We start from the raw sequence: 25,947 nt of genomic DNA, 5'->3' as shown, positions 1-25,947 counted from the left end.
AGGTTCCAAATAAATAGTTAAAGCCCCTCAGGGGTGCCAGAACCCAATGAAACTTCCCATACACCAAACTTTCCCTCCTGAATCACTCATAGCCACCTCCCTTTGAATTTCAGGTACTTCCCAACTCAAACTCAAAGCAAGTTTGGTATGACTTTCCTTTCTCTACATCAGGGAACTTTATGATGAATCCCTAACTTCAGCATGAGGTTAGGGATCAAACATAGACTCTCAATGGACCTTTCCCAGGCATATTGAGTAGGGAATCTGCCCTCTCCCACGCTTCCTTCCTGGGAAGGTGATACTTCCTTGGGGTCTAGTTGGCAGTGTCAGTTGGCTTAGGAATGACTTTATAAACCCAATCCTTGCTGCTCAGGACAGATCTTTCTGTCCCTTAATGAGATCAAAGACCCCACGATTCCATCAGCCCCAGTCTCCTACTTTCCTTATGTCTGGTATAGATAGAGAGTTTGAGCATGGTACTAATGGTTTGGGGAAGGAGTCCCCTCATTCAGAAGGAGCCAGGGTAGTACCAGACTATTATAGCCACTTCCGATTCTTTCTCTGCAATTTTCAGTTAGGTATACCAACCCAGAGTAGAAATCTCAAATTCTGACTGAAATTCCAAGTATTGTAACAAGGCTGCAGGCAGCTGTTTAGGGAATGTTTGGACACATTCCTTGTAAAGAACAAAGAATTGAACATCCAAGAATGATATAACACCAATCCACAGAAAGAAAAGTAATAGATATGTTGCAAACAGCTCCCTTTGGGATGGAAGGGATTCTAAGCTGAAAGTCAGCTAATCAGGCTCTGGATTGGATGCTTTGTGGGGCCGCTGGGTCCTCACCTTTCTTCTATTGGTTATGTTTAGATACCCACTTCTGGCCAATCTCCAACTATCTTCCTCCAATATCTCCTGGAACAAGAATCTGAGTTATGAGGGAACCCACTTTTAGTTTCCATGTCTGCCTGACCTTCTCACCCTCCCTCAATTTGTGATTGATAGTTAAAGAAGACAAGCGATTTTCATCAAGTCTGGTTTGATATCAGATGACCAATATTCCTTCTTTTTTACAAATGAAACAAGCAGAGTGATGTTATTTAAGATGTTGTAGCTTCACAAACAACAGCAAAGAAACCTTTTTGTCATCCTTTCCTGATGTTCCTGCAAGAGCTTAGTGTCTGAATGTCAGGGAAGAGGCTTATCTGATGAAGTCTGAGAGATAAGTAAGCAGATCATAATTGAGATGAACAATAAGCTGAAGAAAAGCACTAATGAAAATGTGTTTGGAGATGGTCAGATTACCAACTAAATCCACAAGATACACTTCCATTTCACAAAGTTTATTGAGCATTAAGAAAAAGCACAAACAGGTCAAACAACCATACACAAGCAGCAGAACCACCAGGACTTTAGAAAATTAAACATTGATTTCAACACTTTCCACCAGAAATACAGAAATTCATGAGTTGATTCCTGCTGACAGAAGTATGGGTCCCATCATCACAGGGAAGCAGCAGGTCTGGAGATCACCAACTCAGATACCTCTTTGGATATGCAGCCTCTATGCACACAATGATTCACTACAGGAATGCAAAAGAATACTATAAATAAGTCTACCCACAATCTACAGTTGGTTGTGTACAATTATGTATGCATCAAGAGGCAATGTCTGTCAATGAATGCAATCCACATAGTTATTTTCAAGTTTGGGCTTACAAAAGTTTAAGTAAATATTTAAGCTTTAGGAGTAATTTACAGTCCAGATATTAACCTTTTCCTCCAATATACAACGTGTTCTTATAAAAAGCTGTATATCATCCTCTTGGGGAGTTACTGAAAAGAACAACTGACTTAATTTACCTAGAACAGACCAAAATTATGTATGGACAGCACATGACTGGAAAAACCATAGCAGAAGTACAGTATAATGCTCTGTCCATTCATGTCACTACAATTGTATTTTATCATACTTTATCCTCATTCATGGTTACTTTTCTTTACTCTGCCTTCTTGTTCATTTTTTTGGAGACAGTGTGTCACTAATCAACAGGTTCTCATTCTTCCTAATGCTTCCTAATGCTGTGACCCTTTAATGTGGTTTCTCATGTTATGGTGACCCCTGACCCATAAAATCATTTTTGTTGCTACTTTATAACTAGAAATTTAATACTGTTACAAGTCATAAATATAAATATATATTTTCCAAAGGTTTTAGGTGACTCCTGTGAAAGGATCATTCAAACCCCAAAGGGGTCCTGACCCACAGGTTGAGAACCAATGCTGTATAGCAATGGTTAGCCTAGACTTGTCTAAATAGACCAGCCTTCTCTTGAACTCACAGAGGTCTGCCAGCCTCTCTGTCTCTGGAGCGCTAGAGAGTAGTATTCCAACCCATCCAGTCCTCAAGATTCCATGCCTATTTTGTTTGAAATTATTTTTTTCATACAATATATTCTGAATTTGATTTATTAAGGCCTTGAATCTCAAGCATTTTTACATTTAAACACACTCACAGTTTTTCCCTGTTCAACTTTTGAAGACTCAAGAGTACATCTTTCACAAAAAAAATGATAACTAATGGAAATAAAAAATTGAGTATCCTCATTTTAGCAATATTTTAAGATTGAGAAGATGAAGTAATTTTCTCAAACATACACAATAATCTTCATTGAAATTGAAATGTACCTGTATCCAAAAGCCAGATCATTTTGTTCTCATTCATCATACAATAGTTCAAAACATAACTTTCAGGTTACTTTCCTGACTACCTAGCTACATGGACCATTGATTTATAGATTTTCCTCTAGCCAACTAATATACTTATCTCTTATTCTTAACCCTAGATGTAAAAACACTGGAGCTCTGGTAAATGACAGGGCTCCATGGATTCCTTCTTCTATGTGGTCATGAGTAACTCGAACCCCAACATTTCTAAGTCGTGTAATGTAAATGAGACTATCATCTCTAATGGGATCATGTTCACATGTGAGGATGTAAGTTAATGGCAAACTCTGTAACTGGGAGTCATTGACTAGCAAAGGTGATGCTCTACTATCCACAAGTGCTGGGTAGGAATCATTCAGTTTTCCAAGAACGGGCTCAGTGTAAACATGGTTCTTTTTATACTTCTCAGGAAGTAAGTCACTCCAGTTAACAAACTTGAACAGGTGTCTTGATCCTTCAGGCATGTGTTCATTTCTCAGTGCGGCCTGGAGCAGAGCTTTGTCTTCAGACACATACAGCCTTGCCAACTTAATTGTCATCTCCCTGGACAGAATTGGGCCATGTTCATACTCTCGATGTGATGGCAAGAAAGTATCAAGTGATTGTAGGCCAGGGTATATCAAGGCTTGTGCTTTAATTCTATCTTTGAACTCTGGATCATTCTGTAGCTAGAAATATAATGAATATTAATGAATCAATAGCTTTCAGACAAATGGATTTGCAATTTCACTTTAATAGCCTGAGATAAATAATTGTGTTATTCTGGAACACTATCTAGTGATCTTTCTTGCAACATTTACACATTGATTGAGAGACATGAGAGAATGCCATTCCAGTGTCATCTGTGCAGAAACAATGTGCACTCCGCTGCTCACACATTGATTCACACATGACAGCAGAACAGGGAGATAACCAGCCACATCCTGATGACGGTGACAGGATAACTATGTGTATGACGTCGGAGTTTTGCACATTTATGTTTGCTTTAGAAATATAGCTTTTGTTGTTTATAAGAAAGTCGTGTTGTGCATGCCAAGTTATTCTGGAACATACTGTCCCTCTGTCTCAGTTTCCCAAGTGTTCTAATAATAAGCACTTATTACCAACTCTAATTTCCCTAAAAGAAATTTTCAACCTAAGTAATGTAATGAGCAAAATCTACAAATATAATGAAATACAACTTCCAAAACTCACATATAAAGTCAAGTGGAAGCATGGCATGCCAAAGAAAACACTTAATATTTATTTAAGTAGTGTGGTGTGTTAGAAGTGATAGACAATACAGAGAATAATTTATGAAGACCAGAAGAGCAGAGAAGGATATGGAATATTGCATGTGTAGCCTGTTTGTTATCAGAAATAAGAGGAGTCCTGAGTCTGCAACTACATTCTTTTCTTCTTGTGCACTCCACAGCAGTGAGCCTAGCCTTCACTGTGAGCATGAGAAGCTGACCAGCACCAGCCTCTTCAGCAGTTGTGAATCAGTGACTCTATCTACTGCCATTCTTCGGGAAATTCCAAGATATGCAAAGTGTTCTCAAGACTACGCCCTCATAAAAGCAAAGGAATTATACAAAATGAAAGAAATCCTTGAAATATCATTCGCTCATCACAGGTTAACCATCTTACCAACTTCAAATTGCAGTACAATAGAAAGGGGGTTCTACAAGTTCGGGAAGAAATGAAGAAATAAAAAAAAAGTTCCCCTAAGAGAATCTTTCCATGGTCTTTATTCTTCACAGTGACTCTGGAATGGGATTTTTCTAAATAAAAGACAGCCTCTCAGAAGATTAGCAGAAAAGTCAGTTGTAAGCATAGTGTCCAAACTGAGGCAGAGTCATATGATAACTCCATATGTAAGCAGAATTGCTGCTCCCAAGTGAGTTAGCACAAATTTTGTACTTGAGGAACAGCAAGGTTAAACTTTAATTTAACCTTTTAATTTTATATGTAAATACAGAAGAAAATGAGAAGATCATTGGTACGATCAGATGCTGAGATGGCCCAGTCAGTAAAGCATTTGAGTACAGATGGTCAGTACCAAGAAAGCTGGACATAGCAGCAAAAACCTGTTACCTAGTACTGTGTGGGTGAGGTTGATACAAGAGGACCCTTGAAGTTAACTGGACAGCTAATCTGGCGGAGTAAGTGTTCTCTAGGCTCTATGAGAGACCTTGTTTCAAAAATAAGGTAAAGAAAAACATAGACACCCAGTGTCAACCTCTGACTTCTACATTCATGATTATACTCAAGAACATGCACCCTGACACAGAGACATTATATGAAAATTGTGACATTTAAAGGAGAGAAAACAGAACAATAGTTCTGGCAGTAGTTGAAAAAGCCCACAATCTTTAAATCAAAAGAGGCTGGAATAAGTGCCATAAAAGGAAGAACCATGAAGGGGAGAGTCTGGGTTTTGCCACTCCTGTGCTGTCCTGAGTGACTAAATCCTAATGGCACTGTGATAAAGCTAGTAAAACTTCATGGTGGCAATATTTGTCTAAGTAAGTAATCATTTTTAAACTGTATTATAAAAAGTGCTTTTCAAATAAAAATCATCACAAGTACTCATTAATACCTATATTTTTATTATAAACTCCAAAATAGTGGATCTCAGTGCACTAAAGCACTTTCAGAATATACTATGCCAAATCCCCTAGAGAGACATTGGAGACCCATTAAAGGTCCCTTTTCACTGAAGAGGACAATTACGGAAGAAGTGGCAGTGTCTAAATTTACCTAGGACACTGAAGATCCAAGGAAAAGCAATGGAAGTCTTGACTTTGGCAAGTCAAGTGGATCAGAGGGTCTAACCTGGCCCAAAGCATCTGAACCTCAGAGCAGAGAAAGGAGACTTGGTAGCCACATCTCTGCTTTACACAACATTTCCACATCGGACAGCCCTTTGTGACACCACACCTGGATGTTGTGGGAAGAGTGTCACCCTTACAACAGAATCAAAAGATGGCCTAATACCCTGTACAAACATTGAGCCCTTCAGTTACTAGAACCTTGGAAGGAAAACAGTACAGCTGTAAAGCTAACTCCTCTCTCTTCAAATATAGTAAAATTATGATCTTGTAAAGAAGGCTGTAATAAATATGGTGTCTTAAACTGCTTGATTTACTTCTAGACTTTTCTTGCATACATTCTAGCAGAATTTCAGTAGCCACTCCAATAAAATGCAAAGGCATTTTGGGTAGCAGTAAAGCAAAGGTTATGTTTGGCTCCCACTGTGGCTGTTGAACCATGGGGCACAGGGTGCAGCAGGAGGGCATGAGGGCAGTAGGAGCAGTGTGGGCCCTAGCATCCCAGCACAACAGAAAATAATCATGGAGGTAACTCTATGTAGTGGTTTCTTTTTTCAGCCTTCCAGCACATGCTCCTAATCCCCTAATCATCTTTGCTGATGTGTCAATTTTATATTCTTATTTTTTCAAAAGCTTTATTACATTTATTTATTATTCATTTGTTGTATGCTGAGCCAGCTTTCTAGTCCTTAATAATGTCATTTTGTTACAAATATTTTTAGTCTAATATCCCTAAGCCTTCCATCATGCTTTCTGCTAATCAAGCATGTAGTGTTCTTATGTAGGTAGAGTTTCCCTGTCCTGCAGCTGCTCTCAAATAAACACACTGAGGCTAATATTAAAATAAACACACTGAGCCTTATATTGATTACAAATGATCAGCCAATAGCTTAGGCTTGTTACTAACTACTTCCAACTTAACCCTTTTCTATTAATCTATGTGCTGTCCTAGGGCTCGTAGCTTTGACCTCTATCTCATTTTGTGTGTCCCACTCATTTGCTGACTGGCTGGTGACTCCTCTCACTCCACCCTTCTTCCTCCAGTCATTCTGAATTTGGCATTCCCACCTCACTTTATTGTGTTCAGATATTGGCCTGTCATTTGGTTTATTAAATCAACCATAGCAACACATATTCACACAGTACAAAGGAATATTTCACAGCATTCTTTTCTATCTTAGTTCAAGTCATAGGCCAAATTTACTTTTTGTCAATCAACTGAAGGATTAAAATATCAAAAGTTAATGAATTTTTACTAGTCACAACCACAGGATTAATATTCTGGAAACAACTCTTCCATGTATTTTAGTATGTATTTACTTTTTACCATAATCATACACACTTGTGCTTATATATTTTAATATCTAAACTAGAGAATCACTTTCTAAACTGAAAGATCAGTTTTACTCAGGCCCAATGGGCCAATGATCGTTCTTCATTGTATGTTAAGCACTTTATATATATACAAGTTTTTTGAGACAGGGTTTTTCTATATAGCCTTGGCTGTCCTGTAACTCACTCTGTAGACAAGGCTGACCTGGAACTCTGAGATCTGCCTGTCCCTGCCTCTTGAGTGCTGGAATTGAAGGCATGCACCACCCCATCTGGATATATATATATATATATATATATATATATATATATATATACCTAAAAGCTTATTCTGTTAAATACAAAGCGGTCTATCTTTATTCATCACTCCAGTTTGTTTGTTTGTTTGTTTGTTTTTAATTTTTAACTCCTGACACTTTCTGTGCGATCACAGCATGTAACTATCCATTCTTCTATCTTTATTTAACTAACCCATTCCTCATCCTTTTATCTTTCTAATTGACTGGGTGGAACATTGTAAACTTCAGGGTTCGTATAAAGACATCACAGTGTTGCTCCCTAGTGAAATGACCCATTTTACATCTCTATCTCATATTAATTTTCAGTCACACAGTTTAGAATAGTGTCATTCTTTTCTGATGGTACATTAGAGAATATTGTGGAAGGCAAGAGAAGCTGAAGTCTTGTTGCAAGTCTTGCTTCCAGAGGGACTTCAGGCTTGGTTATAAGTTCAGCTGCTGTAGTTTTAGTAATTTCTCTGCTATCTGGGGCTGTGCAATGAAAGTCTAACAGAATAGTGGATCATGCTGGTGAGAAAAACACCTAGCATGTATGTTTCATTCATGTTGGCAAATAAAACTCACAATAACTTCCATGAGTCAAACATTTTCTTAATGAGAAAGATGAAATAAAACTTGATAATTAGAAATACATTATTCACAGAGGATGAAGACTGTCTTAAAGGCCAAGCACAGACAAAGCTCAGTATACATGTCAACAAATAATAATTATTAAAAGGGAAAGGAAAATATTCTGTAAATTAAATTAACAAGGACAACAGACAGATAGACACCCTGGAGAACTAAATTACATGTACTTTCTACTTATGCAGTAAAATATTATAATTTATTACTAATGAAAGACATGCATCTTTATCTGTGTCAAATAATATCAATATGATTATGAAATGAACCGTATCCATATTAAGATTCCTAGTGTTTATGAAGAGGGTTACACAACGTTCCTCTATTCTTAAACCTCACTGAGTTTTCTACTTGTGCAAAAATTCTGTATTTGTGTCTTAAGACTGAATATGAAAGAAATTGGATTCCCAAGAAACTCTTGGCGCTTTATAAATGAAATAATTGTATAAGTTATGCTGTTTCGAACCACAAAAGACATATCTTTTACATTCTAGTACATCTATCTTTTGTTTCTCTATTAAAAAAAAAACATGCATGACCTGATTTAGGGCTTTTTTTGTGTACAGATGACCCCATCAAAAAGAACATTAAAATTATTCAAGAAAAATTTGAGTATTTTTTAGAGTTATAGGAGATGGCATTTCATTGGGATTTTAAAATGGTTGAATAATTAAAAGGACAGTTTTCTTAAAATAAATTAATTGGTCTTGAAAAAGGAAACCTTATTGGTTGAATAGTTAGATTAAATTAAAAAAAACACCAGGAAGTATTCAGTAAAATCAGTAAATACAAACTTTAAGACTACATCTGCTTTATAAGAAGTCAATCTATATAATGGAAAAGCATTTGGAGGAATATAAGTCATGTATTGGACTGAAATTGCTTTTAAAAATATTGTCTATCAGATAGTGATTATTCAGCTATAATCAGCAAGAACTGTAATATGAGGTGTCTTGATTTTATTACAGTAGGAATTCTTCTGTACAAGTGTGATATGTTGCCCTATGCTATCTTTGACAATCCACTTGTTTACTGAATTGCCAGGGTTACTCATCAGTATTAACTTGCCTGGATTTAGAATCAGATAAGAGATTGAAACACACCTCTGGAAGTGTCTCTGAGAGTATTTCAGAGGGATTTTGGTTAATGAGTAAAGATTCACCCTGAACATGGAGGTACCTCCATATGGGTTGAGCTTCAGGAGAACGAAAGAGGAATAATCAGAAATGGAGCTGAGTACCAGCAAGCATCTCTTTCTGAATGCTCGACCTGGGAATAAGAGCGAGCAGCCTTCCCACTGCCACAGCTGTAAACAGCTGCCACTAGCAGGCCTCTTCCCTGCCATGCTTCACTGAATGTTTCAAACCAGGATCCATTATAACCCTTTCTTCCTTTAGTTGCTTCCTGTAAGATGTTTAGTTTCAGAGGGAAAAAAAGTAACTAATACACTCATCAATTGTGGACACAAAAATATTGAGAATTTTTAAATAGTTTTTCTATGTAAATTCAATAAGTTGTGAACAAAAAAAAATCCCTTATTAAAATGAATAGTTAGTATAGTTCCAGGAGATTGGTGAACTTTTCCCTAACATTGGCAGGGTGAGCCAGGTTCAGAGTGACAGTTATCTTTCTTTCTTTCTTTCTTCCTTCCTTTCTTCCTTCCTTCCTTCCTTCCTTCCTTTCTTTCTTTCTTTCTTTCTTCTTTATCACATGACTATTTATTTAATTAGTGCTAATAATACCAACAGTATTTGTAACACACCAAATGCAGAGGCACAGAAAGGTTCTTGAGCTGATGAGGCAGGAAGCTCACAAGTTCCAGGCCTGCACACACTACAGATCAGTTCAGGGAATCTTATCAAAAGCCTTTTTTGAAATAGGAATTTAAAAAGAGAAGGTTGCATAATCCTGTCATAGATAATCTGCCTGGCAAGCACAGAGTTCTGGGCTCAATGCCCAGAACCTGCCCCCACCCCAATTCCCTAAAATAGTAGGATTGTAAAATGCTTCTTTGGCATTAGACAAAGCCACATTTAAGCTAATATCATCAAAATGAATAATCTCTCTTGTTTCTTTCAAATTTCATAGATAGCAGTATAAAAGTAATATAAACACACCTAAAACACAGCTTTTTTTTGCATTAGGATTAAAACAAATATAACACATACAACATACCAGTTGAGTCACTGTTGCTACCAAGGTACCCCCAGAACTGTCTCCCATAACGCAGATGCGAGAGGGATCCACTCCATATTCTGCAAGAACTTTATCCTGAAGAAAGAACTTGATCACAAAAATACAGTCTTCAAGGGCAGCTGGGAATTGATACTGAGGAGCAAGCCTGTAGCTTCATAGGTAAATCAAGTAAAAACACAACAAAGCCCTTGTTAAAATTATGCAACTAAATATCTCTCACCAACAGATAACACTGATATCTTGGCCCTACTTTGAATCATAGATTTCACCAATTAGCCCCAAGCTCATTGGTAACTTCTGTCTTCAAGTGAGACATAGGTTCGGGTTCAGGGTTTTAGGTACTGGTTTTAAGGAGAAGCAAGTGAAACAGGTGTGTTCATCCTGGGAAGCCTGCATGCTTCAGTGATCCTCAGTGTGCTTGATGATTCCAAAACAACTCAGAATCACTGATAGGTTTACCCAGACATTTTAAATGCATAAAATATGAGAGTAAATATGACTATATTTGAAGAATTTGAAATGTGAATATTTTAAGTATAACATTGGATCTTACTAAAACCTTTAAGTTGGTTCATAAGGCTAAAATAAGACTAAGTATTATTGCATTTGTTTGCTTTTTGCTGTATGTGTCTGTGTTCTATCAGAGAAGCACACCTCAATTTAGCTACCTCACTTTTTAACTCAATCACCTTCATATCCATTAGAATTAGTGAATTGCCGGGCGGTGGTGGCACAAGCCTTTAATCCCAGCACTTGGGAGGCAGAGCCAGGCGGATCTCTGTGAGTTCGAGGCCAGCCTGGGCTACCAGGTGAGTTCCAGGAAAGGCGCAAAGCTACACAGGGAAACCCTGTCTCGAAAAAACCAAAAAAAAAAAAAAAGAATTAGTGAATTATTCACATGATTACATTAAACAATGTTCATCAGATGGTCCTTCTGTTTATATTTTAATCTGTGTCTAAAATATTTGAAATTAGTATAATCTGAGCAACATAGTACAAAAACATTAATGTTCCTTAAGGTAAAGAACAGTCAACACCTTAAAAAGTAACCTGTAGAATTCCTAAACAATGTACAACAAATTTCACTATTTAAAAAGTTTAACTAAAATTATGTTGTGTTAGTTAAACTTAGTTAAAATTGTAGCAGTATCTGTGAGTTCGAGGCCAGCCTGGTCTCCAAAATGAGTTTCAGGAAAGGTGCAAAGCTACACAGAGAAACCCTGTCTTGAAAAACAAAAACAAAAACAAAAAAATTGTAGCAGTAAAGGCACTGCACATTTACTATCACAATTCAGATATTTCTCAAAACTTAAGTAATTTGTCTGTTTCCATTTTCAAGTAATTAAGTAAGGACAGAACTGACCTCTTTAGTATGTCCTACTGCCTCCAAATATACTATCAACCATGAAATTCCTTAGAGTGATTTTTGTCTGGTGTCTACACTTTGTATGTCTAGTTCTTCATTAAGGAACTGGCAAGATGGGCAGCAATCTTTTCATCCTACTGCTGAGAGTCTCAATAATTCAGAGGACACACATGAGGTCCTAAAGTAATAAGCACTTACTCATATTTTTGTAAATGTTGGCGAATGTCACGTCATGAAATATTAAGACATCACTTGGATAATACCTTGAATGTTCAAATTATTCAAACATCTTCACATAATATAATTAGAACCAATGACAACTCTAACCCACACAGTAATTATAAACAGGTCTCATAAAACCCAATGTCTCAAGCACATAATGAGTAAACTTTCAAGGGATGCTACTTGCAGGTAAAATTAGTGCTTGAGAATCTTGGAGTTTATAGTTGCAGAGATGTCATAGCTGTGATAACAAAGATGCTTATTCCTCTGGCCTCACACTTGCATTTACAACAGCAGAAATCAAAGCAAAGACTGATGTCTTTGAGGACACATTGACATTAAAATCATAAGAAAATTAATATAAGCAAAAATCCATAGACTATGGGTATTTGATGGCTGAGTGACAAGCCCTGGAAAAGCCAAGCCTATGTTGAGAAGGCAAGGTGTGTGGTAAGAAGTATTGTTGTTCTCTTACTCTACTCCCACAACAACAGCATCAAGCTTGTTTGCTGTCCATCTGTTCAGGTCGTCATAAGCTGACATCTCTGAAACAAAAGAAATGAATATAAAACAGTGCCCTGTAAACAGAAAACAATAGAAACGCAGCAACGCTCATGAATGTGATAGAAATGTGAATTATCATGGATCAATGGGAACTCAGTAATTTCTACTTTTATTATCATGTAGATCAACACTCTGTCGGATCCAGAAAAAAGATTGCAACTCATTACCACTACATTCCATAAGACTCTTAGTAGATGTATTAGAAAATCTGAAATTAAGTAAAAGATAACATTGTAGCCATTATTATAATTTTCACAAATTCAGAGGTTCGCCATAGTTATATTTTTTTGGAATTTTTCAATAAAGAGACATCAACTTACTTAAGGCAATGTGTACTATTTTGTACAAAACAACTAAACTTTCCTTTTGTCAGAAGCTTACATATTTACAGAAGGTCATGCATATTAAATAATCTTATAAGTAAACTTTAGATTACCTTTCTGTATAGAAGTTACAATTTCAATTTTCATTAAAATCAAATAAGAGTGTATTCTTGCATTTATAATTCCTTACAGAAGGTAACCATACATAAAATTGAGTTAAAAAACTTAAAAGAGGTAGAAAGGAAAAATATTTTCCTGAAATTTTAATAAAAAGTAATGTCAAGATTCATTTTTAATTAGCAATATATACTAATTGAACTACAAAGCATAAATTGCCATCCATCATGTTAAACATAAAAACATAATAATTAATAGAAAATTAATAAGAGAAAATGAAATGTTATTTTAGAAAATGTATTACAAGTTTACTGAGAATTCACAGAGCTTGGGGAACCATGAATAGCTAATTATGTTTGAAACATAAAGTTAGAGAGAGCAGAGGCAGAAACAGGACAAAATAGCAAAATATATGCACCTACATGTCAATGCTTGATAAAAGATTTATCAACAAATGAATGCTATTTATGAATTATCAAGAATCCATGTGGTCATACTTTCACATTATGAAAGATAGAGAAGAAGGAAAGAGAAATGAAGAAACGGTAGTGAGCAACCAGGAATAAAAGAACGGGAAGTAATCTAAATGATAACCTACATAGCATGGACAGGAACAAGAAGATGCTCACAATTTTGTGGCCAGAACATGACAAAGAGTGTAGGAGCTAAAAGACAGTTGAAGTAGAGCAGGGGTGGTCACTACTGGGGGATATTTTTATTTCTTGTGTACTTGGAGTTTTATTTATTTCCCCTTTTAATTTTTGAGTAAAAAATATGATGCTATCTGTTAAGAAATTTCATGTGATACACTATTGACCAAGTATGTGATCCAGTCCACAGTTTAATTTTTTTTCTTTTTTTGAGACAGAGTTTCTCTGTGTAACAGTCCTAGCTGTCGTGGAACTCATTTTGTAGACCAGGCTGGCCTCAAACTCACAGAGATCCACCTGCCTCTGCCTCCCAAGTGCTGGGATTAAAGGCCTGTGCCACTACCGGCTAGCCACAGTTGAATTTACTGAACTTAAATTCAGCAATAATGTTAGAGATGGAAAATAGAGCCAATATCTATAGGATGGACATGGTGGCTAGCGTGGAAACAGTAAAGAATAAATTAGAAGAAAATGTAGACTTAAAACCTAAAGAAAAAGGCCGGGCGGTGGTGGCGCACGCCTTTAATCCCAGCACTCGGGAGGCAGAGCCAGGCGGATCTCTGTGAGTTCGAGGCCAGCCTGGTCTCCAAAGCGAGTTCCAGGAAAGGCGCAAAGCTACACAGAGAAACCCTGTCTCGAAAAACCAAAAAAAAAAAAAAAAAAAAAAAAAAACCTAAAGAAAATTTGTAAAGCCTAAACAATAACTTATTTCCACACGGCTTTAGTTTTCTTTTGTTTTAAAGTTATCATTGCAAATGAAGGTATAAGGTTAAGGAGCATAAGGAAGGGCAAATAATGTTATTTTATTCAAAGTAATAGCAAAATATATTAGTGTAGCAAAAGGCAGTGGCCACATTCAGAGAAGAGAAACAGACAGACCCTACAGTATATGAAAACATGTCTCAGAAAATAAAACAAGATAGGATAATAACTAGAAAGAAACTGGGTCAACAGAGGTCAAGGCAGAGGACACAGTACATATTTATCAGTCAACAAAGGAGGTACAATTGCAGGTATGAGAAATACAAATCAGATGATGATTTGGAAGGAAATATCCCAAGGAAAGTAGATAGACTCATCTTGACCAAAAATAAACATATCTTTTCCTAGGATGGAAGCAGAGTAGTGAAGAACGGACAAATCAGATGCCAGTAAGATGCCAGTAAGTGTGAAATGGGTAAGTAGAGAAGTGGACTTGGAGGTACTAAACATATAGACTTATATCTTGGAAGGAACAGGTAAGGTTGGAAAAAGAATGGAAATTTAGAAATGTCACTGAAGTAAAACAGAGGGACTAATTGCTTTTGAGGGGTGGTATTTTCCAGAAATAGTGAGAACCTGGATGGCCTGCTCACCAGGAGCAAGAGCCTGAATCCCCTGGTTTCTGCTGGTAAGACTGTTGCTTCCTTCCCTTTCTAACTGTGTGACTTTGAAAACATTCCTTACTCTTACTGTTTCTTCACTACTAAAACAATGATGATAATATCTATCTGAAAAACGCTTACTCTGTTGGCTGCCCAGCTGTACACAGTAGTATTTTTACTTATTTTGAAATGTTCCAGTTCATGAGAACAAAATACTGGATGTAAAAATTAAGCTACAGGTTCTTTGAGGAAAAGAATGTTATCACTTGTTTCATAAGTACAGTATTCCAACATTTTGCTGTATAGTGACTCCATAAGTCAGCAAAAAATGGTGTGTGTGTGTGTGTGTGTGTGTGTGTGTGTGTGTGTGTGTCTGTCTGTCTTAGCTACTGCACTCATCTCCAGACAGGAACTGATTACTCAGCATTATTTCATTTTATCACTTTAATACAAAGTTATGCTTTGAATGCTAAGTGTCAGTATCATTGTTGTATCACAATCTACAACTTGAGCAAATGTTAACTTCAGTATGGCAGTGATTACATTGTTTCAGATCCAACAATTAAAACACCTGGTTCACATTAGTGTTTTATATAATTTATGTGATTAGGTTATTTTAGTCTGAATCCAGAGTTTACTGTTTACACTTTCAAGTCTAGGCTATCTATATGTTTATTTTAAAATATATTTTTTTCTAACAAACCATCTTATTTCTACTTTATTGTTTTACTTGTCAAATTGTAAATGTAGAAATATTTGTGACCCATGACCCATACATTTCAATGTATCTCTGTTAAGTTGTGTATATTACCTAAATCAACGTACTGACAAATGATCTGTCAACTTATTGGTACATGATACACAGCACTTATTTGAATATGAATATATGAACAACACACACATTAAAAATACACTTACTGCAGCTTCCCAAGACAAAGGCACCACCATGAATGAAAATTATAGCTGGTCTCTGTCTTTCAGACTTCTTTTTTGGCAAGTACAGACGAACAGGAATGTCACTAAAGTTTGTGTCAATCACTGTAATGTTTTCATCTGAAACTGGTTTTGTAAGGTGAAGTGCCGTTACAGTTGAAAATACTTCTTCATATTTCATAAGACCTATGTTTTCAAATAATGTGGCCTATAAAAACAGGAAAGATTTTAAACATTATACTTTTTTATTTTAATAACAATAAATGCACACAAATGCAATTATAAAAAAGGCGATGTAATAATGTTATTTTTATATCCTAATATTATTTTGGTAGCATGGAAATCTCAGTGTGATTATCTGCATCAGACCTGAACAAAATTGAGTCCACTAATAATTTGTCATAGATAAGGAATGGTTCAATAAAATCCCATCGCCTCCTGGTGGTTATAGGTTAATAAGGAGGAGTCATTTTCTTGCATAGCTGTTAATGAGTTTCCCTTGCTATAGCAAATAATCTTCCACTTCTCAACTCATTGGATCTCACAGAAGAGTGAAGACATGAAAGCAGGAAAGCAACTTGTTGAGAAAATGTTCTTCTAGTACTCCTTCCAGTAGGCTCAGGAAGGAGTGAGAGAAGGGAATTCATCAGGCAAATGCATAAATCTGTCAAATAATAAATAAACAAATGCTTGGAGATACTAAGCTACTATTGACCAGGAAACTTCATCTCTACTTGTTAGGTTTTAAAGGGCTGGAAGTTGCTATGCATACTTTCAGAGGAGGAAAGCAATCATCAATCTTGCCTAACAATGAACCCTGAGAACTACAATAGCCACTGGACTGACAAGACTTGCCCATTCTTGCAATAGCACTCTGAACATTATGGGAATAGCCAACCTGTTCTTATTGGATTTAAGTTCCATTACACAAGACAAAACTCATACCTGAAACCATTGTTGGGTCACTAATCTGTGAACAGCAGGTCAGAGGTCATAGGGAAAAACCTACTACTGCCACTCCATTAAGTGTACATACTATTAAACAAATTACTAATGACTTATTGCTACACCCATGGATTAATGCACCTCTCAGTCCTCATCAGAGAAGGTTCTATTTACAGTCGATGATGATTAACACAGAAGCAAAATGGACCAAAGTGAGTTAAATAAGTGGTTACTAAAAACTCAGCTCTGACATCTATACTGCCTTCTCTCTTTTCAAAGCTCAGAGATAATTGCAAGAGAGGAGACTGAAAAACTCTATAAACAGGAGATATTGAATGAATACAAAGAAACGCTGTCCTCAAGACACAACATGGCAGTGGCATGTATGACCTCAGTGATTGTGACAGCATGCACAAGAACTATGAAAGCCTAAGTCAGAGCAATAACTAGTATGAAAAAGGAAGATGGTCACAGAAATGCCACCCTTAGCCAAAGATCTATTGGGAATTTATAGACACTGGGAGAGGAAGAGTCAGTTTTCCTTAAGGGTGTGTCCCCTGGTACATCCACTATATGGTCACATGATAAAGGGTATATGGGAAGTACAGATTGCTCTAGGTGAATGCATATAAAGAAGAACACAAATCTAGGTAAAGAAATGTGGATGAATCTGGAAGGAATTACAGGAGGGGTAAATATGGTCAGAAATTATTGTATACAATTCTCTTTAAAAAAGGAAAAATATAAAATGCAAAAAATAACTAAAGAATTTTTAAAAAATTTAAAAAGTATGCAGTATTTGAAAATAATAGTATTCTTATTTATTTCAACCAAATTTGGCAATATATCTTACATTGGTGTAATTTATTCTTAACTGTAGTTTTATCTAAAACAAAATTATCTGAAAAGTGGTGCTTTATGTATGTTCCAATATTTTAATTTATTTTGTTGGCCATTCAATTTACTGTTACAAAATTATCCGTGTGTGTGTGTGTGTGTGTGTGTGTGTGTGTGTGTGTGTGTGTGTGTGTGTGTCTGCCTGTCTGTCTGTCTGTCTGTGTAAACATGTTGATCATGTGTGCTTGTGGAAGTCAGGTATAAACTTGGGTGTTGGTCTTCATCTTTTGAACTTGTTAAAGACTGGTTCAGTTGCTCCAGCTGTATATGGCAATCTTTCTGACCCAGCAGCTTCCTTGATTCTCCTGTCCTCACCTCCCCTCTCACTGTAGAGGAAGCATGCTACCATATCCAGCAGACTGTGTGTTCTGGAGACCTGAGGGCAGACCCGAACCCTTGCTCAGCAAGTGTTTTAGCCACTATGCTGTCTCCATCATCTCTAGTTTAGTTTAATATTTTAAAATATCATTCAATTCCTATATTAATCATAGTTCATGTTCCACCTTTTCAGCTATAAAACAGCATCTTTTCTTTTGTTGAAGATGACGAGGGAAAAAGAAGCCACTTTTCATTTATACCATTGAAATCAGGCTCTCTTCAGTATTTCTGGCAAGTTATCTAAGACATTACTGACCAATTTCAGTAAAAGCAGTAATATAATTTTTATATGACTGGAATATTTCAGAGCATATACTCTTGTCTTTGTCTCATGATGCTAAGGTTATAAATTCATACAGATATTATACCCATCTACATTAAAGGTGAGTGTACTGACTCCAGAAACTCCTATGTCTGATCAATATTACACAGATATAAACCATGTAGAATAGCACTTGTCTGTGTCAGTGGTACATATGGTCTTCTCTATATAATTAACTGATAAATTATGTATTTAAATAGCAGAATACAAATTAAAATTCCAAGTTCCAGAAAAATGTAACAAGTAGATGATTAACATGGCAGTTGTATAAGAATAATGCTTGAGAAGTGACAGCTGCTGTTGATGGTATCAGAACTGTGGTTTTATCACATTCAAGAGGTTTTTTTTAAAAAAAAATACGAAAAAGTTTCAGCTAAAAACCATCCATGTATATATATATATAGAGAGAATCATATACATGTGTATAAAAACATCTATTAAAAATTTGTAAAGTAGTCATTCTTCTCTAGTTCTCAAACTATTTGAGTCTTTGTGTCTTAGAAATAAAAATATTATAGATACTTATTGTATTTTTATGCCTAGTAGATATAAATTTCATTGGTTTGGGTAACAATGTCTTAGGTCTTTACAGAAAGTGACCATCTCACCATTAAAGTTTCAAAAGAGAGATTTCTCAAAGTGATAGCCACTTACTAGATAATATGACATGGTAATCCTGAGTTATCTTTATTTTAAGCTGCTTGGAAATTGTATCTTAAGCCTTAAGATAAAAATAATAAGATTTGGAGATACACTATCACCCCAATCATGTCAGGAAGTGATTTATTTTATTACTTATTTGTATCCACCAGTCTTCTAGAATATATTTTTTTTCTACTTTTCAAGTTTTCTCTATTCCAGTAACAGGAAATCTAATACAGCAAGCATGCTCTACATGCATAGTCTAGTTCTTAATGCTTTTATATGTGCAAAGGGGGAGGGTATAGATAAAACTCATGATGCTAGCAAGAGGATTATAAAATGGAAAAGAGACTTAAGGAATGGAGTAGGAAAAAGAGAATAATTGAATATATGTGAGCTGAAAGTTTAATGGTGACTATTTGGGTGAGAAAGAGAAGGAGTAGGGGATAAAAGAAACAGAGAGGAGAGTAGTGAAAAAGAATTTTGAAAAGTATGCATGAAAATGCTATAAGGAAGCCGGGCGGTGGTGGCGCACGCCTTTAATCCCAGCACTCGGGAGGCAGAGCCAGGAGGATCTCTGTGAGTTCGAGGCCAGCCTGGTCTCCAAAGCGAGTTCCAGGAAAGGCGCAAAGCTACACAGAGAAACCCTGTCTCGAAAAACCAAAAAAAAAAAAAAAAAAAAAAAGAAAATGCTATAAGGAAACATATTACATTCTATGCTAATTAAAAAGACTAAGTTGCTGAATTGAAAGTCTTCATGCAGCATGATTCCAATGACTCTATTACACGATGTTGTAGAGAGAGTCAACTACAAAAGCACATAAAGGTTCATAGTTATTAGGAGTTAACACTGAGATGTTTATTACAAGGATATATAAGAAAAGGTGTTTACCACATGATGGCCAAAAGCAAAAGGGACAGTTTGAAGAGATCCCAATATGACCTCTATGGTGAGAAAGTGTGCCCACAATGACCTATCTTTTTTCAACTAGGATCCAAATCTTAAAGATTCAGTTACAGAGGGAAGATGTGGGTAATCACTTGTGATTTCTTATATTGTCCATTTGACAGGACTTAGTGCCACCTAGGAGAAGAGGACTCTGGGCATTTTCTAAAGCAGATGAACCTATTGGTATGCTTCTGAGGGATTCTCTTGATGAACGTTAATTGTGGATGGGCACATTACATGTGCTGGATCCTAAACTGCCAGGAAAATATGACAGAAAATGAGAACTGTACAGTCCCCTTTGTTGCCTTCTTCTTCCTAAAGGAAGACACGGTGCAATGTGACCTGCTTCTTGAAGCCCCTGCCATGATGTGTCGTACCCAATGTGAAGGGTGATATCCTCAACCTGTGAGGCAAAACTAACATGTTCTCTCTTAAGCACAGTTAAAAAGATATTTTATCACAGAAATAGGAAAAGTAACTAACAGAAAATAAGTAATAGAGGTGGGGCCATCACTGTACAAATCTGTCCACGAGACTCTTGAAACTAATTTGTAGCTAGAATGTGGGGGAAAAAAACTTTTACTTTGGGCTAGAAAAGCCTTAGAATGTTACAAGTAGAGTGTAATGGCTACTCTTGTGAGATACGGCAGAGAAGAATGCTCAGAGAAATGATAATTCAGCTCATGAGGTTTCTGAGAAGGATGAGGACTGCATCAGGAACTAGGATAAGAGTCGTTCATATTTTGTCCATGTTATGAGAACTTGAATAAGGTTGAATATAAAGATAATGAACTTATTTATTTGGCTTAGGACACTTCAAAACAACAGAACATTCAGGACGGGCTTACCACTTGCTTACAATTGATTTTAGTGGCTGCACAGCTGAAAAATACGCTTGTTCTCACTGGCTTTGCTGTAGGAGACACCACTGGTGGAAAACACTGAGAGGGTTAAATGTCAGGGATTGGGGTATTTCTGTGATAGAAACAGACCATGTCTTTGTTTGGAGGAATATGGAACACTTTGGGACCCTGGACTAGAAAAGTGATTGAACATTTTAAGCCAGGCTTAATGGGCTGTACTAGTAGGAGCGTGGAAGACAATAGTTGTGAGGGTGATTTGAACTATGGAGGCCTGGTTCAAGAGGTTTCAGAGAAGAATTTTAGTATGTAGTCTAGACACTGTTCTTGTGATATTCTGGAGAAGAATTTTAGTATGTAGTCTAGACACTGTTCTTGTGATATTCTGGTGAAGAATGTGGCTGCTTCCTGCCCTTGTATAAAAAAATCTGTCTGAGGCTAAATAGAAGAGTTATGGATCAACAACTTTGGCAAAGGACATGTCCAAATAACCTAGTGTGGACTGTGTCATGTGGGTTTTTAGCAGCCATGCTTATGCAGATCTATAATAAAAAGGAGCAAAGTGAGCAAGGAAAAAATACAAAATGTACAGTTGGAGGAGAAAAGGGGGCACCAGGAAGTGTAGATGGATTAAAGAGAAGCCGAGAAGCCTGATGACTAGTGCAATAAAGGGGGTGGTGATCCCAGAGCAAGACCCCACCCTACTAAGTTTCCAATTATGAAAAGGAATGGAAAGAACAGTTTAGAGATAGGCATTGTGCTGCACACCTTTAATCCCAGCACTCAGAAGGCAGAGGCTGGCAGAGCTCTGAGTTCAAAACCAGTCTGGTCTACAGAGCAAGTTCCAGAACAGCCCAGCTTAGGCATCGAAGGAAACCACTGAAAATAGAAAGCTGGTGAAAATGTGGGCATGTTCAACAAGTGGGGCATGTTCCGGCTCCAACACCTTGGCAACTTTGGCCACATGGTTCTGGCTTTAGAGTTGAGGATAGAAGAAAGGGGTTATGGAATCTCCCTCCAAGATTAAGGAAAGCCACTGAGACCAGGCATGTGTCAGGGGTGTCCCCTAAATGGAGGCCTAGAGAGGCCATTGTGTGAAGCTATGAAGGTGAAGCCTGTATAGTCTTTAAGACCCCAATATATTGGAGATGATAGAAATGAGGTATACCTGCCAAGGAAAGCTGTTAATAGGGAGTGGGACCAGCACAGGAGAAAAAAGTGAGTTGCATTCAACAGAGCTGAAAGAAGTTTGGGATCTGAAGAGCATTTTGACATCGGATAAGGAGATACAGAATTTGGAATTTGACAAGCTGGTTTTTGGTCTTGCTTTGCTCCAGTATTTCCTCACTATGCTCCCTTTCCTCCCTTTTGGAATGGCAATGCATATCCTGTGCTATTATATTTTGGAAGTATGTGATCTGCTTTTTAATTTTGATTTATAGGGGATTACAGTTAAGAGATGGCCACAATTCTCAGAAGAGACTTTGGACTTTTAAAAGATTAAGACTGTTATAGACTTTTAAAACTGGACTTAATGCAGTTTTGCATTCTGAATTGGCTACAAGCCTGTGAGAAACAGGGTGTGGAATGCAGTGGTTTGAAAGAAAATGTCCCCACAGGCTCATAGGGACTGGCACTAAATATTTTATAGAAGTTAAGATACAGTAAGGCACACTAGTAGCTTAATAAATTTTAGCTTAATTCTTACATATAAAAATATTTTTGACACAGGCATTTCAGCCAGAGAAGCAGGTAGGCTAACTGCAGACCTTCAACACTCTTTCTGATTCCTCAAAGCTGATCCCCCTATCTTATACCCAGCTGGGCAACTGAACACCTGCTGCAGTCTCCATTTCCCTGATTCCCCCCATCTCTGGTGGATCCCACTGACCTTCCCCTCCTAACTACCTTCCCCCATTCACTACTTTATCTTATCCACCAACTTCAGCAAGCCCTCTATGGGAACCCATTGGCCACTACTGCTGAAGAAGCAGGTACGTTAACTGTAGACTTCACTTCTCCTTCCATTTGTTCAGTCCCCCAGTCTCATCCCTAGCTCTGTAGCAGAACACCTGCTGTAACCTCCCTTCCCCCCACTGCACCTTTCTCCAGTGGATCACACAGATCTTCCCCTCCAAATTTTCTTCCTGCAACCCATTGCTTGGCTCCAGCCCCCAACTTTCCAGCAGGAACTCCCTGGGACACCACAGGACAACCTGAGATGGGAAGCAAACAGACCAACTATGGATACTCACCCCTCCCTCCATTCACTTTAGTCCAATTCCCCCAGTCTCAATCCAGGTCTTTAGCAGAATTTCTGCTGTGCCCTCTCCTTACTATCTGTCCCCACTGCCAGGTGCTAAGTAAGCAGACTGTGGTGGAACACCCTGCTTTCCTTCTTCTTGTGAAGCGCCTCCACTGTCCATAGCCCATTCCCATGGCCCAGCCTAAGGATGCAATACCCAGAAACTCATTTCACCTGGAACCTCCGGTGTCCAACCTATCAGGACACCAACATTTTCCTACTAGGCAACACACAGCTACCACACTCTTCTAAAGAACAATAGAAAAATAACAAACCAAAAACGAAAACACCCACAGATAAAGACAAGACCAGATATAAGCACCTAGATTTATAATCTTCCCAATCCCAGGATACCAGCATAAAAACATAACCAATAACATCCAAGACAATATGTCTCCATTAGAGTCCTACAGTCTTAACACAGTAGGTTCTAAATATTCTGACATATCTGAAAAAATACCTTAAAACAGCCCCTATGAATATGATAGAGGTCTTTAAAGAGAACATGAATAAATTCCTTAAAGAAATCTGTGAAAACACAAACAGTGGAAGGAAAAGTGGGAACAGAATCAATAAAGAAAACCTAAACTGAGGGAAATCTGGAAATGAAAAATTTAGAAACTCTAACAGGAACCACAGAACAAAGATTCATCAACAGAATACAAGAGATGGAAGTCAGAATCTCAAGAATTGAAAACATGATAGAAGAACTGAATACAAGAGATGGAAGAAAGAATCATAGGCATTGAAAACACATAGAAGAAATGTATATATCAGTCAAAGCAAATGTTAAATTTGAAAAATTCCTGGCACAAAACATCCAGGAAAACTGAGACACTATGAAACGACCAAATAAATTTTGATTACAGTATATTTGTCAATATTAACTACATGAGCAGTTTTCCCTATGACGATACTGATTTTGTCATTGTAAGTTAATACAACTAGTATATTTACAATTAGATGAAAGGTTCTTTAATAATATACAGAAGTGATAGTGACATTTGTTCTGTTTTCTCAGATCACTTTAACCACATCTGTGTGTGGTAGATAACTGACTCTCATATCTGGGTTTGCAGTAGTCTGTTTTGATATACCATCTGTAAAATCTGCTGGAGGCCTCAGTAACACAAAGAATATACAAAGTTTCTGTGAATAGAAAAGAGAAAATAACTAGAACAATAGCAATTAAAATTCACCAGAATTTTAAAATTGATGGAGGTAATATGTGAGGTTCCAGAGAGGATTTGAGTGAAAAATGGACTAACAGAGAATGTCAAAAGCATCAAAAATATGCAAGTTTCCTAACAATACCAAATATTGCTTTCAGACAGTACTACTTCTTTTATTCTGATGTTGATCTATCACAACATTCAGTGTGCAAGCAACCATTGTATGTAACCCTTTGTAGAAAATCAGTTAAGTATGTTAGTGATTAAATAAAGTTCAAGATTATCTGGTTTACATATCAAAAAGAACACTGAAATACCTTTCAAAAACTTAGAAATAAAAGAAGTTTCAAATATGCTTATGACATGGTATCCCAAATCACCAGTAAAAAAAACATTACCACAAGTGAAGTCATTTTTATGAGAGCATCCATGAATCTCACTTTCCAAGGTTCTTCAATATTTTCTGGAACAGGTGAATAAATGCAGTAAGCAAACAGAACACAAGAGAATCCAAAGCACAGAGTTTTGTACCCCATGATAAGTCTTTACCAAACTTGTATGTGGTGATAGTCAACAGCATCTCATATATAGACTACAGAGCAGTAAGACAAAGGTGGAAGGTGAATTGTTTAAGGTAAAACACTGGTTTTAGCAACTGTGACTTGACATGCACTTCTGAGATCAAGCCACAGTTGAAACTGGTTATGCAATTGCATGGCTTTGTGGAATAGAATTTACCACAAAATGTCTAATAAAGTGTGCAGCAATGGCATAAACTTGTGAGATCAGTGAGCTCCTCTTTCATTACATAACACTAGAAGAGCAGAAGCATTTAGGACCCTGATTAGAGCACACTGGAAAAAAAAAAAGACCAAGAGACCCCTTTGTTCTTTCGATATTTTGCAAAGAGTAGTGATTAGTTTAAAAACAAGGTAAAATGTTAGGTAATGTTTAATCAACCTTAAGGCTAACACCTACACCACAGCTTATTAGAAAATTCAAATCCATGCTGACAGTGATCTTTAGAGGCAATTAGAAATGAAATTGTGATTCTTTCCCAAGTTATGAGCCAATTTATCTAATGCTTAAATTTGTATACAGCTCACCATTTATTAAACTTAAAATTTGTCGATGTGTATTATTATTTATATAATAATAGAAAATCTATAAGTTGATTAAGCAAATATTTGTTGCTTCCTGATATTCCCTATAATTCAGATTAGACAAAGATTTTACCAATTGAGTGTAACCTGGCATTTGTTAGTTCCTTTATGAAAATTCTTCTTCTCTTACCCATATTCTACCAGTTCTGGTATAGAATACTTTCCTCAAATGAGGGCTTTCCCACCTTCCTCAATAACTTCTGGGCAGAAGCCTTTCCTGGAACTCTTAATTGTTTCATGTTGCAATCTTTACCCAACCCTGATTTGATAAATGTCTTTATACCAAAATATTGGTAAAAAGTCACACTCTAATTTTGGGAACTAGAACTACATAGATCGTGGGTGGAAGAGGGCTAAGGAAGCTGCAAACAAACTGAAGGAAACGATCCCACATTGCATCCTGGAAACATCAGCCCACTATCTACAATATTAACTTTTTTTGCATGTTCTCACTCCCTTTCTCCTCTGAACTGCATAGAACTCACAGGGAATTTGATGGACCTTATCCTCCCTCCCATCCAGTCAGGTAAGTGCCATTTACCCACAAATTTTCAAAGACAGAATTTATAATCAATAAAAAAAGAAGAACAAGATTTTAACTGTCCGGCTTCTGGAATCCCACTTTTTCTTAATAGGAAATAATATAAAGAAACCTTAAAGTTAAGGATTTGTTCAACGGTTTTAGTAAAAACATAAACATGTAGCCATGAAAGGCATGCGAATAAAGCTTACCTCAAGAGAATCAGAGAAAAAATAAAAGTCAACAATAAAGGTAAAAGGCAA

The 25,947-nt window shown here is 36.8% G+C and overlaps 1 protein-coding gene across 1 annotated transcript; it reads right to left on the bottom strand.

Annotated features, from left to right (window-relative positions):
* Positions 1–2,793: 2,793 nt before the first annotated feature.
* Positions 2,794–24,537, bottom strand: LOC128106469 (arylacetamide deacetylase-like 2). Its single transcript, XM_052731983.1, has 5 exons — positions 24,400–24,537; positions 15,517–15,739; positions 12,056–12,125; positions 9,972–10,143; positions 2,794–3,396 (listed from the first exon to the last, which is right to left on the bottom strand). The coding sequence occupies exons 1-5, from the start codon at positions 24,535–24,537 to the stop codon at positions 2,794–2,796; spliced, it is 1,206 nt and encodes a 401-aa protein (XP_052587943.1).
* Positions 24,538–25,947: the final 1,410 nt, after the last annotated feature.

This window comes from Peromyscus californicus, unplaced genomic scaffold (assembly GCF_007827085.1).
Source record: "Peromyscus californicus insignis strain IS unplaced genomic scaffold, ASM782708v3 Scaffold_9__1_contigs__length_137607984, whole genome shotgun sequence".
Classification (NCBI taxonomy): Eukaryota; Metazoa; Chordata; class Mammalia; order Rodentia; family Cricetidae; genus Peromyscus; species Peromyscus californicus.
Note: the sequence above shows the minus strand (reverse complement) of the source record. Positions and strands in the feature narration are given on the sequence as shown.